At 42.8% G+C, this 17,212-nt stretch overlaps 1 protein-coding gene across 1 annotated transcript in view; it reads left to right on the top strand.

Moving 5' to 3' along the window:
- Positions 1–15,761, top strand: part of Galntl6 (polypeptide N-acetylgalactosaminyltransferase like 6) — a 1,096,110-nt gene extending 1,080,349 nt beyond the window's left edge. Inside the window, exon 13 of the mRNA XM_036209517.1 lies at positions 14,549–15,761. Within this exon, the coding sequence (XP_036065410.1) occupies positions 14,549–14,716 (168 nt within the window). The 3' untranslated portion in view covers positions 14,717–15,761. The remainder of the gene's footprint in view (positions 1–14,548) is intronic.
- Positions 15,762–17,212: the final 1,451 nt, after the last annotated feature.

Genomic DNA, 17,212 nt, shown 5'->3' with positions numbered 1-17,212 from the left:
TTGTTTTCATTAGGGAGCTTACAAAAGCTTACAGATGAATAAGACCAACTAATGCATGTGCACACAGAGCTCCTGGAGAAGAAAACAAAATGGGCTACGCTGATTTCAAATGCTAACTTATGAGCTTTAACACTGCAGACCTTTCCAGTATCCTAAGGGACTTGATTGGTGAAAGATAATCGCTAGATGTGATTATGCTCTCGCTAGCTTCTCAGACTGGTTGCAGTGCTCAGCAAGAGGTTACACTCTGCATATTTATATAGCAAGCAAGGTATTTATACTCAATCAGGAACATGCCCAAGGCTTAAAATGGAAAGTTTTGGAAATATCTCATCTTGGTCGATGACTCAGACCTATGTAGCACACCTGTTTTGGAAAACTCAAGGGCTGCTCCACACCTAGAGGAAAAATCCCACACAGATGGGGGGCTCTCTGGAATGCTTCCTTCCCTGCTCAGCTACAGTCCTTGGCCTCAGGGACATGGGGGGGGTGGTCTACCAGCTCACTAATTTTTCTGAGGTTGTTCTGGAGTGCCCCCTTTTTAGTACCATATTTTAAATTAGATATGAATGGATTAGCCTAAAGGATCATCGCCTGAGCGCCTGAGGGAATCCTCAGGACCACTTCCAACTGTGAGGGAAGAGGAAGCCTTGATTCACACCCATCACCTGAACCCCCATAACCACTGAGGTGCTATTCTGTGCAATGTACATGGGAAGACACTAATGCTGGCATAGTTGTGGTGAAGCCAGCATTCAAACCCAGATGAATCCAGCTTCAAAGTCTCTATTCACTTCTCGGCTGTGCTCTTAAGAGACAAGATCAACGACCGCCAGGAGAGGTACCCAGTGTTTGTTGAATTTAGTGCTACAGACTCCAGCTAATCTTCTCCAACCACGTGGAGACTTCTTGGAGAAAAAAAGCTGGCTAGTATCTACCTCCTTTGAACAGTTCAAGGTTGTGGTCAGACCCCACTTCCTGGTCCATTGTAACTATGGTTGTACACAATGTGTCTCAGAACAGCCCGCCAGTGCCCTGTATGAGAGGACTCCCTACCTTGGTTCTCTTTTGTCACCAGGGTGCTCCCTGTTGCAAGAGCAGCAACCCCAGTGAAAACATTTAAACCATTATTCAACAAGAAACTCCTTTTCTTCAGTCCGCACATCTGTTCAGTCACTACTACTTGTTACTCCCTTTGGCCAGCCATTGTACCCCTCTCTCTGTCTCTGTCTCTCTCTGTCTCTGTCTCTCTCTGTCTCTCTCTCTCTCATACACACACACACACACACACACACACACACACACACACACACACCCGTTGCCCCTGCTATAGCTCCTGCCCTGGTTCCCATATTACCCGTGGATCATTTCGATGGCTTCCTAAAAGATCTCCCTGCCCTTCTCACAGTGAACCTTGTTCAGGGGAAGTTTCCCAAACATCTGGCCATTGCATTCCTCTGGTTTCTCACTGAGTAGAAGACAAACTCATTTCACCTCTCACTTCCCCATCCAAACCCTCCAGCATCTGGTCAACCTAATGATCAGGCTCTCTTAAGTCTTAGTCCAACTTACGACAGGCTGGCCAGGGTGGTGGTGCACAACTATAATCCTAGGACTCCGAAGGCGGCAGCTGGAAGATTTCCACGAGTGCAAAACCAGCCTGGCCTGGACAATGTGTCCTAGCCTACACTCTGTGAGCCAGGGCTACCAAGTGAGACAACAACGAAAAAAGCTTAAGGCTATTTCTCCTCCACTTTCGTTACATCATTACTCTAACAGGGATAATAATTAACCGATAACCGCATGAAGCTCGTAGCTGAATTTCTGACGGTAGGTCCAAATCCCCATCTGTGTGGGTGACAAACGCACTCTTTACATAGGTCACAGTGTCGAAGTGTAACCTAGCCTGCCACATCACTGAAGCAGATCTCAGCTGAGTAACAAGAACCGCTGTCACCCTTGCCAGATTGGAAGCTGTCTCGCATAGCCTACTCCTTTTACATGAACATTTTATTGGATGGCCTATAGCACTTATTTTAAGGGTCCCCAAATGTATAACCTAAATTAAGAAATTGAGCACAAGCCATATATTTGAGAGGTGGCTGCAAAAATATATATTTATAAATATGAGTGTGTGTGTGTGTGTGTGTGTGTGTGTGATACTAAAGTTTCCACTATCTCACCGAATAGCCAAATAGAAAGCAACTAACTTAATCTACTATATAGAGGTATATCTAAAAGCTCACAAACACGTCACTCTTGTCACTCCCAAAACTTCCCTCCAGCTGTGCAGATGTGATGGAACACACCTGCAATCCTATCAGGAGGCAGAAGCAGCAGGATTGCCGTAAGTTTAAGGCTAGCCTTCTTCTGTATAGCAAGTTCCAGGCTAGCCAGCCAGGACTAAAGAGGGAGGAGCATGGGAGCAGGAGGAGGAGGGGAGGAAGGAGGGAGGGAGAGAAGGAGAAAGGGGAGAAAGAGAAAGCTTTCCCTGAGAGACTGGATATAAAATAAGATGTAGACTGTAATCACCTCTATTCAAACTTGCACAGGATCTCATATTTAGTGTAATCAGAAAAATAAAGAAGTTTAAAGGCATCAGGATTTGAGAGGAAGAGGATAAATGGACTATTCACACATGATGTGTTTGAGTATTTTGAAAATCCAAAAGACTGTGCAACTAAACTATTAAAATTGAATTAGAACATTTAGCATGGTTTCAGCAGGATGAAAACAATTATCTCTACTTGGGCAACAAAAACTAGAACATGAAATGAAAAAGCAGTTCTTTGTAGTTGTCATAAAATGCTTAAGATAGTTAAGTTCAAGTCTGGGGGTGGGAAGCATCAAGGCCTCCATAGAGAGAGCTGCAGAAAGGGACTGGGCTGTAGTTTAGTTTTTGCCTGGCATTTGTGAGTGGAAACTCCTAGTTGCTCTCTAGGATGTTCTTAAATTTCAATTCCCATTTAAAAAAAAAATACTTGTAAGTTGCATTAAACAGGGAGTAGAGATAAGAAAGTTAAACTGATACCTATACAATTGACCCATTAGTTTAAAGTGAGTGAGTGAGTGAGTGAGTGAAATTCTTGGCATGTGCCAACATTCGATGACATATTTTCACTTATATGCTAGGCTTTGGTCTCTGCATCATAAAATCATGCTGGTCCACAAAGATGCCAGATGGGAGGCATCTGTTCGTTTGAAGCATTCTAGTGAGACAGGACTTAAGGCCCAACATGACTGCAGTGTCCACAACTAAGTTAACAAAGAAATGATGTGGTTCTATTCTGCTTCTGCTTTTTGAAGCGTTTACAAGATGCTAAATGTGTGGTCATAGTGGAAGAGTTCAACTCTTCCATGGTGTCAGCCCATTCATTTCCAACGCCCCTTCTTGCTGGGAAGGTCTCTGCTGGCCTGTGGTACTCTGGAGATTAAGTTTAATCCATTTTGCTCAAGCCAAATTAAAACTATCCGGTAATGTTTGCCTGTTCACTAGTCTTTACTTCTGAGGAAGCGGTCCAGTTTCCAGATTCTACCCTTCACATGACTTCGCTTGGATCTACCACAATCTCCTGGACATTCCATCTAGAGCAGCAGTTCTCAAACTGTGGGTCGCATCCCCTTGGGGGGTTGAATGGCCCTTTCACAGGGGTCACCTCAGACCATCAGAAAACACAGATATTTGCATTACCTTTCATAACAGTAGCCAAGTTACAGTTATGAAGTAGCAATGGCAAACAATGTTGTGGCTGGGGGTGGGGTGGGGTGTCATTACTGTTTAGGGAATTGTATTAAAGGGTCGCAGCACTAGAAAGGTTGACCACCACTACTCTAGAGAGTCCTAGAAGACAGTGCACGACCCAGAAAGGAGTATACAACTGCCGGTCTGCTTTAATCATGGAAAACAGAGGAGTGACTGGCACACACACACACACACACACACACACACACACACACACACACACCCTGTTTAAGCCTCTGTCACCTTTTGCTGTAACCTGTGTTGCTGTTAACTTAAGCCTGAGCTGACTGGTTTTCTTGCTTAGTTCATACACTTGGTTTTTTAATTAGCTCTTAGCATTTAGAAATGCCAATAACCTTTTCCTCTTTGCTGCTCTGACTCCTCTCTCACCTTCTATCTGTATAATTCATCTTTTGTATTTGTGTAGTTAGCCATTTGTTTCTATTGAGTTCTATCTCAGGGGCTGGAAATGTAGCTCAGTAATAGAGCAGATTCTTACAATGCACCAGGCCTTGAGTCGATTACCATCATACCCCAAAAATAGTAATAAAATTTTTAAATTCAAATTTTTACCTCAATCTGGATTTTGACTCTTTGACCCCCAACTTAATAGCAATTGAAATACTTTATTATTTCTCCCCACGCACAGTTGAACCAACACACATTTAATGTCCTCATCTGAGTTAATTACCTCCCAATGCACCAGTTCACTAACTGAGCCCTCTACCATATGTCAGAAGTGGCACTGGACAACTAATAAGCACCATCTGAAGAACTTTCCTTACCAGGATACAAATTTACCTAATACTAATAATCTCTCCTAGGCCAGTGTCTCCAGCTGGACCATTAGAAAATAAAGACTTTCAAAACATTTTGTTGAAAACCAGATGCACAGTGTCTTCTGCAGCCACTTCTGGGGAATAGAGTGATTGGGCTCCAATGACAGAGTCCCTGTACTCTTAAGATTTCAGTTCCAACTGACAGCTTAGCTACCTTATCAGAACAGAGCAAAGCTAATTCCCAAGAAGGCCATACATCTACTAAACGATGAAGCTATATTGCCATGAGGCATCCACGAGTATACCCTATGCCAGCAGGAAGTGGCAATGTAGAGAGGTGTGACTTTGTTTTTCAACAATCTATCTGGTGGATGGAGGATTAGTCACTGGGAAAGCACATATTTACTCTGCTGGTGCTGTCTTGTTGAAATCGGTTTTAGGAGTGTTCTACTTAAGCTTTTTCCTCCAAGCTGAAAGTCAGTCCTGGTCACCTGTAAGGACCCATGAGAACCAGCTGAGGGTTATTCTGAAAGCAAGAAGGAGAACCTTTCAAATAGGGCCACCATCGAGCTCTGGGTTTGCCTATGTGTCTCACCTAGCTGAAGTCCGTTGGCTGGCACAGTGTTCTAACATGTGCCATTTCAATTTGGCTACAATCCCGTTGCTTAACATTTTCCCTGATGTGCTTAACTGCCACTCTGCATCAGTCTGAATTAGAAAGGCTCTATCATAGACTATCCTCCTGCTCTTATAGAATGCTGAGGTGAGTGCTCGCCAGGATCTAAATAGCCAAATGGAAACAGAGCTCGGTGATTGGAGCTCTGAAAGACTCATGAGATTGTTGATGAGGACACTTCTTCCGGTCTGAGCAGACACGGAGATGGAGCCAGACTGCTAGTTGCCTCAGCCAAGAAGAGAAATGCTTTGTCACTCAAGACATTGAGGACATAGGCTCTGGTTCCTGGGTGGGGGGTGCACCGCCATTTGAGTCATGAGCTCCACTATGTGTCTTGGCACTGGAGCCTTGGAAAATTTGCTACATTTCTCTATTTGCTTGTTATGAAATGGCAACAATAAAAGCATTCACCTTCAATAGCTATTGCAATAGATAAGTAAAAATTCTGTTGCATTTAGAGCGTGGCACATAAGAGTTCAATTAATGTTAGCTATTACCGTCCATGTTTTCAGCAAGCTATCTTCTGGCTTGATTTTCACACCCCAAATTGGGATAGAGAAACACGTCTCTGTCTAAGTAGTTGCACTTTTTTTTGTAGTTGCACTTCTATATCAAACATTTCTGTACTATTTAAACTATTCACGAGTAAACATTAGAAGGTGAATTTCACAAAAGGACTGATCTGTCTGCGCAGTCTTCATGAGTCCCCAAAAGACATGTGGCACATCAGAGGGTTTAATTCAAATTTGCTGAAGGGATAATTGAGTCTAGCTTCCTGTTCCTCCACATTCTGGTTTCTCAGGAAGTGTTTAAAGGGAGGAGAAAAGAGGAAATCTGGGTGGAGCACTTAGCACCATACGGCATGTAGGGATGCAGTAAACGGGGGTGTTATGTTCGCAAGGCTCCGGGCAGGTTGATGGAGAGGACATAAGAGATATGAACAGAAGCAATGAGATTGATTAAAAAAAATTCTACACGTAGAACTTTGAGTTCAGAGGAAATACATATAAAAATACATGCGTACATATATACATACAGTCATCTATACATACAGAAGGTTCACAGCATGGAGTGGCTAGTTTTATGTCAATTGGACACATGCTAGAGTTCTCAGAGAGGAGGGAGCCTCAACTGAGAAACTGCCTCCATCACATCAGGCTATAAGCAAGCCTTCTTTTCTGAATTAATGGGGGAGACCTCAGCCCATTGTGGGTGTTGGGGCCACCTGTGGATTCTATAAGAAAGCAGGCTGAGCAAACAATGAGGAGCAAGCCAGGAAGCAGCATTCTTCCGTGGCCCCTGCCTCCAGATTCCTACCCTGCTTGAGTTCCTGTCTTAACCTCTTTTGATGATGAACTGTGATATGGAAGCATAAGCTGAATAAACCCTTTCCTCCCTAAGCTGCTTCGGTCTTGATGTTTCATCACAGCCATTGAAACCCAAACTAAGACATGCCATAAGATGACAACATAAAGCACTGAGCACTACACAGGCCAGAGGTGTAGGGAAAGCTTCTCCAAATATATATCAATTTATCCCAAGATCCTGAGGAAGGTAGAATCTTGGTTTTCTACAAAGAACAGAAAGAAGCCACCTGAAATGCATAGCACAAAGAAAAATGATGACCTATGAAACCAGGTATCTGCACAGTGGCATAACTATACAGGACAATATAGGTCAGGCTAAGAATTTAGTTAAGGGAGAAAACACTGAATGATCATGGAAGAGGAGGGATTTAACACTTTGGAATTTTCTGCCTGCTCTGAGAGGAACTGAGGATATGCCTGGTACATCACGATGCATAGCCCAGGGAATATAGTAGGAGAGGCAGAGGACCAGCTGAGAGTGAGCTGTAGCCAGCAGTATCCCAACACACACACTAAAAACATTCAGAGACATCATTTCTGATGGGCCGAATTAAACAAGAATGCATGAGACCAACGTTCTCCTGTGAGAAATACAGCCTGCTAAAGAAAAAGTAGAAATGGGCAGACAATATGACTGCTTGTCATTTTTATATATTATTGGAAAATATTTGTATTTTCTCAGAAGCCAACAGTGAAACTCAGAACTGGTTTTTCTCCCTTCAAGAACTCAAAGGATTGTCATGAATCAACCTTGTTCTTCTCAATAACCATGAAAGGCGGCAAAGCAGGTCTTAGTATTGCATATCCTATCCTTTCCTCCTTTCTACTGAACTCACTTTACATATTTAAAGGAAATGAATCACTGACAAACCAAATGGCTGTCAGAAACTATTGCCATAGACAAGTCTGAATGAAAACCTCATCCCGTCAAGCTTTCGTTCCTCCATATTAGATACCAGAGACGCCAACTATGAAGGAGTTCTCGCTTATAAAAGTATCTGCTTCCAGCATATGCTGTTGTAGCATTTAAGTCTTCAATCATGTGTAAATTTATCAGAGGAACTCATGTAATTATCTCCATTTCATAAAGATAAGCTACCCTGACATCTTGACTAAGCAACTGCTAATTGGGTATCTAAGCCTGGATATCATATAAACGTCTCCAACTTACTATGTCTAAAACAGAAACCATTATCATTCCCACTTCTGGTCCAATTCATCTTTTATTTTCCCAGTTCAGTCCTGTTTTTACTTCAGTCATTCACCTCCTCCCTCTACCACAGCCCCCACACCCCGTTAGTTATAACACTCTGGGCATTTAACTTCTCAAATAGCTCAAGCAACCCTCAGATCACAGTCCTGGTTACCCCCAGCTTCCTTCTGTATCACCTCAAATTTGGATTCTCGCCTTCTTCTGTTTCCTCGTGATGGAACCCAATGCCTTTCTCCATGGTGTCCTAAGCATAAATACTCTAGTGACTATCCCCCAGTGCCAACATGGAGAATCAAGCCTTAGAATTACACCCACGTGTCTTCATGATATGGCCTTTAGCCTGCCTCTCAGACATAACCGTCTAAAGTCCTTACTATGTTGCCTGTATTCCCATGATACCAAAGCTTTTTCTGGTCACCATAACTTGAACTAACTAGCACTCCATCCCCTTTGCCACTTACCTCCATCATTCTGGTTTCTTTAGACTATTGACCCATGATGGAGTGCTTAGCAACCACATTAGCTCTTCTCTCCATTTAAAACTGCTTCCCTTGGACACATAAATAGCTAATTCTCTTTCCTTCTGGCCCCATCACTGTCAACTCAGGTCTTCCTGCTTTCCCCATTTTTTAATATGACATCATATTTATTATCTTCATTGTTTATTGTCTATGCCCCTACATTTAGAATTTAAGTTCACAATGTAAGACCTGGATCTTCGAAATGGTTAGAGGAAGGTACAGAGAAACACTTGGTGATTTAGATTTGGGCAATGGTTTTCTGACTAGGATGCCTATAGCTCAGGACATAATATCAAGGACTGACAGGTTGGATGGCATCCAATTAGAAAGCTTCTGCACAGTAAAGGAATCAATTGTCAGAGTGAAGAGGCATTCTATAGAACGAGAGAAAATCTGCTAGCTGTTCCTGTATAAAAGATTAATATCTAGAAAATATAAAAGATCCAAAAAGTAAGCCACCAAGAGCAAATAATAATCAAATCAATAAACAGGCAAATTAATGGAAGAGATACTTCTCAAAGTACAAATCCCAACAAATTTATGAAGTAATTTTCAGAAATGATGATCCTTAGACACCAGAGAAATGCAAATCAGAACTACGTTGAGATTCTCTCTTCTCCCAGTTGACTTGGCTCTCATCAGGAAAGCGAATGCTGGTGAGGACAAGGGTAACAGCAGGATGCTATCAGCAGGAATGCAAATTAGCCCATCTACTGTGGGAGCACGTACAGAGGTTACTCATAAAACCAAAAATATAACCACTACATTATTTAGCTGTATCTAGCCAGTTATATACCCAAGTGGTATTAGGTCAGCATGTACTGTTGCTCAAATCATAGATGGTCTTTTAATAAAAAAAAAAAAAACCCAGAGCCAGATATTGGGGTGAAAGCTGCAAGATCAGAGAAGCAGAACAAGCCATAGCCAACCTCACCTCGTCAACTACTCAGCCGATCCTGTTTCCTCAGACTGAAAGCCTCCAAGTCCTCACCAGAAAGGGTCTCAGCTGAACTGCCTTAGTCCCTATTTCCTCACACCTTATATACCTTTCTCCACCCTGCCTTCACTTCCTGGATTAAAGGCGTGTGTGCTTCCCACTACTGACATTAAAGGTGTGTGCCACCACTGCCTGGCCTCTATGTCTAATCTAGTGGCTGGCTCTGTCCTCTGATCCTCAGGCAAGCTTCATTTGATACACAATATATCATCACATATACTACCATGTTTACTGTGGCCCTGTTCACAATAGCCAATAGACAAAATCAGCCTAGGGATCTGTCAAAAGATGGAAAGAAATTGTGATATATAAACCGCAAAAAGACAGCTCATGTGCCAGGGACAGGTCCTGATCCCACTGCTAGGGGCTCCACAAAAAGACCAAGCTACACAACTGATACCCAGATGTGTAGGACCTAGGTCCGTCCCATACAGGCTTCCTAGCTGTCATCCAGAGTCAGCGAGCTCCCTGTAGCTTAGGTCAGCTGACTCTGTGGGTTCCCCATCCTGATAGCAGAGTCCTTGTCAAACAGGATCTGCCCATTAATTTCTTAAATAATTCAAATGCATAAACGTGTTATTTCATATTCACCTTTATTTACATTACATTTCACTGCTAGTTTTCTACTGCAAACACTTATTATGTACCTATTGTTCACCTCTATTTGTTGGGTTAGAGGGTACAACTTAGGTTATCTTCCTATGTGTGCCTTTTTCCTGATACTAACCACAATATAAAGGGCACTTTATACATACCTGTTGAACTCAATTGACCTGCCTGAATAATGACTCAAAAGGCCCACCCACCTGACTGTTCTGTCTTCTAGAAAGCTCAGGACCTGAAAGGATAGTCACATCTCAAGCTAGAGACCAGCCAAAGCTCTGATGGTCGTCACTCAGCCAAGCTGCCTCGCTCACTCTCCATTACCTCTGTCTCCTAAAGCCTCTTGATTAAAGTGGGCGGCACTGTTGTGCAGTGCAGATAACTTGAGTCAGAGGGTACTATTTTTGAGCTCTATTTTGCCAGGATTTCAGAAAATATAATTTGGTGTTGAATGGCTGGTTGGTCTCAGACCAGATGGTTAGTACATTCTGATGTTTAGAACTGGGGATGCTTTTCTGACTAAAAATAAATTAGGAGAAGAGGAAGCTATTACATAGTCACTTCTATGTGCAACATGGAGCCAGCCATTCTTCATTTTACCCTCCCATAACAAACTTGGGTACGCTATCTACATTTACAAGTACGTGAGCTAAGGGTCACAGGATTTGGTGCCTTCTCCCATGGCAGACAGCGAGCAAGTGGATGACTAGAACGCATCCAGCTCCCTGTTCAGCCACAACTCTCAGGCCTTTTCCCAGAACTGTGCTGCACCTCTCCAGCTGTGTCCTGTTTTGTTCTGAGACTCTTCTTCCTGTGAGCCATGCGCTCTCTCTCATGTCTATCTGAATGCCTTTGTTTCTTTGCTGCTCGGTTCTTCTAAGACCCAAAGCCCGGGCTGGAATGTTTGGAGCAGCTCACTCATTCTTTCAAAGCTCAGACTCTCTGTAAATACGGGAGCTCATTAAGGGCAGTAGGGATGTGGGAACGCTCAGGTATCACGCAGAGGCCAGTCAAATCTATGGCCAGCTTGGAAGCAGTGTGGCTTTCAGTGAAAAAGTCCCGCTCATGGTCATCAGCATGCGCTGATTGGCCAACACCGTGAACTGATTATGCAGGGCAGCTCAGTGATCCTTAGACACTCCCTGCTCACTGATGTCTAGTTTTCTTAGACAAGGTGAAGTAAAGGTGACCCCAAACAGACAGGGCTATGCCAATGCCTCTTGTCAGGACTGGACCAAGAACAAAGCAAAGACAGACCATCGATCATCACTTACAGAAGACTGTTATGGAACATTGCACTTTCTGAAGTATTCACAAGTCTATGAAGCGGTGGGGGGGGGGGGGGGGGGGGTGGTGGTGATGCGGGGGTGCTGTTCCGTTAGCAGCCATAACCCATGGGATGAAGGGCAGGGGAGAGGAGAGCTATCACTGGAGAAAAGACATATTCAGAGGGCGATTACTCATTCCACTGACTTAATTTCAGCTAGCACATGTGTCGATAAAGACATTTAGTAACCCAAAAGCCTGGCCCAGTAGAAGCCTATAGATAGCAATTATGTCACCCCCAAGGTCAAAAGTGACAAAGGTACACTCTGTTGAAGGCTGAAAATGTTCCCAGAAGCTTCATCTCTGTGGCCTTGCTGAGCACTCCAAAGACGAGGCGGAAGAGAGCTCAGTCTGTAGCCAGAGAACAATCAGTTGATCTCCTGGATATGGAGGAGGGCTTCTAGTTTTAACTCCCTGTCATTTGTCTCTGTTGCGGGCAAACTTTGGCACAAAGTGCTCATTCAGTATTATGACAGGGAAAGATTTGGGGGATGTGTCTACTTGCCCATCTTGTTGGATGTCAGCTTCCCTGATGTCAACAGACACCAAGAATCTCAGTTTCCTTCTCTTATAAGGACACAAAGCGCAAGCGTGGAAAACATATTCTGGAGTGTTCCAGTTGGCGCTAAATCTGCAGAGCCTGCCTGGCTGTACCTGTGAACACACCTGTATCTGTCAGAACATGTGTTTCCACAAGGCGTTTGGAAACTGTGATCACCTTATGGCTCAGAAATGGATGTTCAGAAAAAAATAGGGTGCTTAGCAAATCCGGCTTGCTTTTGTGTTTGTGCTAGCACACAGGCATTGGTGAGGACAAGAAACCAGGGGATACTCACTTCCTTTGCTGATTTTAGGGTTCATGGAATGTGGGGTATTTACCCACCAACCCCACAGCTCCCCAGAGTTGTCTTGAGTGTGAGCAGCAGGAAATATTAGATAGAAGGATTTATAGTGCAGAGATAAACAGATAGAAAATAAAGGATAGCCTCGAGAGGGCCTGGGACCTTTTCCAAAGGGCCCTGACTGTCTCTGCCTCAGGGTATTTATAGAGATGCCATGGGGTGGAGCAAAAGACCTCCCCACAGCACAGCCAAGTGCAGACCATCTCAGACATCTGCACTCAGGCCTGTGGTCCTAATCATCCTCTCTATGCGGACCTGCTGGGTAAAGCCATGAGGAACCTGAAAACGGGCCCTCACAATGTAAATGCATGTTTTAAGGGGAATCTGGGGTTGTCTGGAGGTCTGCCTGAGCTGTTGGTAAAGGAAGCAGGAAGAAATCCTGTTAAAGACTGGAAGGAGGTACACGTACATGCAACAGAGCGAGTTAGAATTTAGCAGGTCACACAGAATTTTCCTGGACGTCATAGTTTAAGAATGGTCTTTGAGGGGCCCAATAGAAGGCTCTATGGGTAAAGATGCCACCAAACCTGACCTGAATTTCATCCCTGGAACTCACATGGTGGATAAAGAAAACTGAATCCTGCACCTTGTCCTCTGACCTTCATATATACACGGTGGCATGCACACACAGACACATACACACTAAATAAATGCAAAACCCTGTAAAGAATGCTATGGGAAGGGATTTGAAATATAGCTCAGTGGAACATCACTTGCCCAGAATGAGTTTGATTCCCAGCACTATAGAAAGTAAAACCACAAAGGTTGTTTGAAAACCTAATAAAATACGCCAGATCCATGTAGCTGAGCTGCTGGAAATCGAGGGTGGAGCGTGTTGGGAAATACCACAGGGCAAAGAGGAAAACAAGGAAGAAAATGCTGAGTAAGGAGTCACAGTGACTGTGACAGGTAGGAACCTGGATGCCAGGAGGCCAAGTGGTCCCCAAGGCTGTGGTGAGGAGTTGAGAACAGTCTCCATCTTCCTGGCAGGTACCATCTCCCCCACAGAGGAAGAGAGTTTCCCAGAACCTTCCTCTGAGGTCAGATTGCAGGGGGGTAGTGAAGAGGTTGGAAAGGACTGTAAGGAGACCTCAGGAGACTTCTGAATTCAAATTCAGGAAATCCACAAAAAAAACTTTGACTTTAAAATGTAGAAGAAGAGATCTTTGTGTTGGGCACAGTCCTTTGTTTACAGTAAAAATAGAAACGTGTACTAGATTGCCCAACATTGCCTCTCTCCTTCCTTATTTCTCCTTTCCCTCCATGCAAATATCCGGATCCTTCAAGGACATTAAATATTGGTTTGATTGAGCCTTAAAATCCAGGAACCCATAAATGTTTGCAAAGGGTGGCTGAGAAACTCTTAATCTTAAAAGCACTGTGCGTTTACTGTTCCTCCCTTGAAGAAAAGCAACCAGAACAACCAGAACCCCTAAACACTTCCTAAGCTAAATACTAAAACATTACTCAATGCTAAAATTTAAGTGGTAATTTGGGGACCTTTTCTCAAATGATTGATACTAAGCGGGAATGGGGGTGGGCTCGTTTTCTCTCAGCTTTACCTTCTCTTCCCAGGTCCACGATAAAAAGGGGTGTGTTCAGATAATGAGTTTGCTCAGGACTTAAACTTTGTGCCCCGGAAGTGAGCATCTTTTATTCACTGAGCTGTGGACTGTCTCAAGTACTTAGGCGATTTATTTATCACAACTGTCTTGTAAGCAAACCAGACCTCCTCCGGTTTACAAGAAGTCACCAGAAGCATGCTGTCTAAACTCCTGCAGCATCTGTTGATGTTGGGCTGAAGGGCGTGAAGAGACTGCCTTCCCGAGCACTAACAAATCTGACTTTTCACTCTCAGCTCCTGCCCCTGTACCACTCGTCTCCATCCCTTCATTCACCTTGCAGAGACAGCAGCTGAGCGCCTGGCATTTCAGTTTCAACACGGGTTTCTTTTGTCTTTCTCAATAGGCAACCTGTGTGAGAACGGGAACATTTTGCTCTTCTAAGTTGGGTGTCCTTATTATTTCCTGTGCCCTCAACACAGTGTGTGTGTGTGTGTGTGTGTGTGTGTGTGTGTGTGTGTGTGTGTGTGTATACATGCCATATATTATCCAAATAATTAGAAGTCCTTTATACTTGTAAGCAGCTAAACATGCAGCAAAATGCTCACTACGAAACTAAAAATGAGTGAATTGCTCTTTTTAAAAAATTAATTTTTTAGAAAATTAATTAATTAATAATTAATGTCTCAGCTTAAGTTGTCTTGCAAGTTATGGATCCTTTGAAATCTCTTTGACTTGAGAGCTAGTTTAGTTAAACTCTGGGTATATACTCAAATACAAACAAATATTTTACACATATAAACTTTAGGCTATAGCATTTGCCACATACTATACCAATCTTTTCTTTCTGATCCATCTAGGACAGAACACTATTTCATGCTGTGAGCAACAGCTGCATGGACTGTAATCCTGCAGAGAAGAAGATTTTCATGGCCAGATGTGACCCTCTATCTGAGACTCAGCAATGGATTTTTGAACATATCAACATGACTATTTTAGAAAAAAATAGCCACCATGCCAGCTCCTAGAAAGGAAAGAAGAGCAATTACCTACAGATTGTGAACTGTGTTATCATGGGCATCTGGGTCACAGGAGTCAGGAATAACATTTCCTAGATCCAGGAAGCCTGGCTGAAAGATGTGTAAACACCATGTCGACGTAGGCTGTCCAGGAGAAGTTCCTACATCTAAAGAACTTGGCTGAGACCCTCACCAGCTGCTGCTGAGAACTCAAGACTAGCAGTTCCCTTGCTGGCCAAGGGTAAAGATTATTTAGGGATTGTTCACCATGACTGCTGAGTTAATCGATCCTAGCATTTCTCAGGTCAAATCCTGCAGTAGTGAGTAGCTATGAATGGATCCTATTAATCGGGTGGGAGGGGGGTGGAAACAGAGCGCATGACTGCTCTGGCAACCTGAGGCTACCACAGTCTAGAACTAGCCACGCTTGAGGGGTGAGCTGTACTCTTTGGTGCCATTCTCTGACTAAGAATGGGTTAAGCAGGTTTAACCCTTTAAAGTGCTGCAGATGATTTTAGAGTGCTCATACCATTCTGTTTTCTTTTGTCTTCTCTTTAAACAAGGGTCCACGGCACCCAAGACCTACATTACATGTTCTCATTCACATTTACTATTCTCCTTTCAGGGCCTATAGTATCCATCATGATTCATATGAGTTCATGTTCCACCAATCAGCTGACATCTTAATTCAGTGTCCTTGGATGAATCCAGTTAAAAACAAAAACAAACAAACCACCACCAACAACAACAAAAATACTCACCTACCCGGTTACTCCAAAAACAGATTTCATAGAATCAGCAAAATATCACACACATATACACGCATGCATGCGCGCAACACACACACACACACACACACACACACACACACACACACAAAAGTTAGGGGAGAAATTTCTCTAGGAAATCTATTTTTACTTTTCTATTATTTTTAAATTTAAAAAAATCTGATGTTTGTCCAGTCATAACTTTTATTGAAGAAGGCATTGGAGTGGGATCCATGTAATTCATTTAGTCTATCTTAAATAAATCTTCACTCCAAGAGATGTGGAAATGGTTTTCATGCGCTTCAATTCCATTTAATTTGGCAACTTAAAAAGTGGTGTTATTTAATTATTAGTTTTGGAGCCCCACCCACCCATGGCTGAAAACAATGATGTTGTTTTATTTGGAAGTCCAGGAAAGGAATTGGTATTAATAAAGCACTTCTGACACCATTTTCTGCTAATGGGGAATATTTCAGGAGCGTGGAAAAAAGAAATAACTTCAAAAATTAACTGAACTGAATATTTAATATTTAAAATAATCTTTTGCTCTTCAATAATGATAAGGGTGGAGAAAAGAGTGTGCAGGGTTTAAGATGGGTCTTTAGAGGGAAAATAACCTCATTTGTTACATGTGTTCTGGTTGTTTCAGGTACAAGATGTTCATACTTTGTGTTTACTCTTTTTTAGTATAGTTTCCTTGTGAATAAGAATGTATATGTCAAGATGATCTATACATCTGGGACACAGGTCACGAAGTTTAGGACAGGGGGATCCAAAAGAGTCTATTTCTTTTTGATGTTGTTTGTCTATTTTTATCTTGCTTAGTTTTTTGGGGGTTTTGTTTGTTTCTTGTTTTTGTTTTTTAAGATAAATAACAAAAGCCCAGAGAAGCCTAGCTTCAGGTGAGCTCTTAACCTGGACTTCTCAATCACTGGATAAGAATCCTCTACTTCCTTCAAGATGCCCAAACATTCATAAGCCTAATATCCTACGATACCTCGTCTTAAAAATGTGTATGATTTTTTTTTCCTGTCCTCTAAACCCAGTCAAAATATGCAGTTAAACTATCCTGCTAAGTAAGAATCAGGGCAGGGTTACTCCGGTATCTCTACTGATTTCTTTTCCAAGCATTCTTTTGAATAGCTGTTCCTTTTAAACCCACTGTCACTGAGATCTTTGGTATAGGTCAAGTGATCTTGCAGTAGTCGGGATGCAGAGTGGAGGAAATCAATAGTGAGAAATTAGCCTGTGTGTTGAACATTTCTAAGGAGTGGGTGAAAATGTATCTCAAATGTTCACAGAGCAATCTGGCTGGAGAACTGGATGAGCCTATAAAAATTCACATTATGTCATTAAACAGTTGGTTGCTATTTACAATTGTACCAAAGAGACAACCTTGGGTTGTGCACCTTGGAAAGCCCAGATTTGTAATAATCTCTTAGGATGGCAAAGTCACGGCTGGCTAGCTAGCCAGGGCCTAGTCTAGGTATGGTAGCATTTTAGTGGGATGCACAGTGATCGATCGAGATTGGTCTCTTACTCTCTGAATAAAAGATTATTAAAAAAAGAAATTATTTTTGTCTTAAAAAAAAAGGAAGGAAGCTTGGGACATTAAATCCAAATATAAAACTTCCAACTATGGAACAGTCATTAATTGTGTGCACTTGGGGGAGCATACAAATGAAGTGGAGCCTGGAGAGCTTGCTCCTAAGCAGGAGGTAGAGCATCGCCAAGAAAG

Source organism: Onychomys torridus, chromosome 17 (assembly GCF_903995425.1).
Source record: "Onychomys torridus chromosome 17, mOncTor1.1, whole genome shotgun sequence".
Classification (NCBI taxonomy): domain Eukaryota; kingdom Metazoa; phylum Chordata; class Mammalia; order Rodentia; family Cricetidae; genus Onychomys; species Onychomys torridus.
Note: the sequence above shows the minus strand (reverse complement) of the source record. Positions and strands in the feature narration are given on the sequence as shown.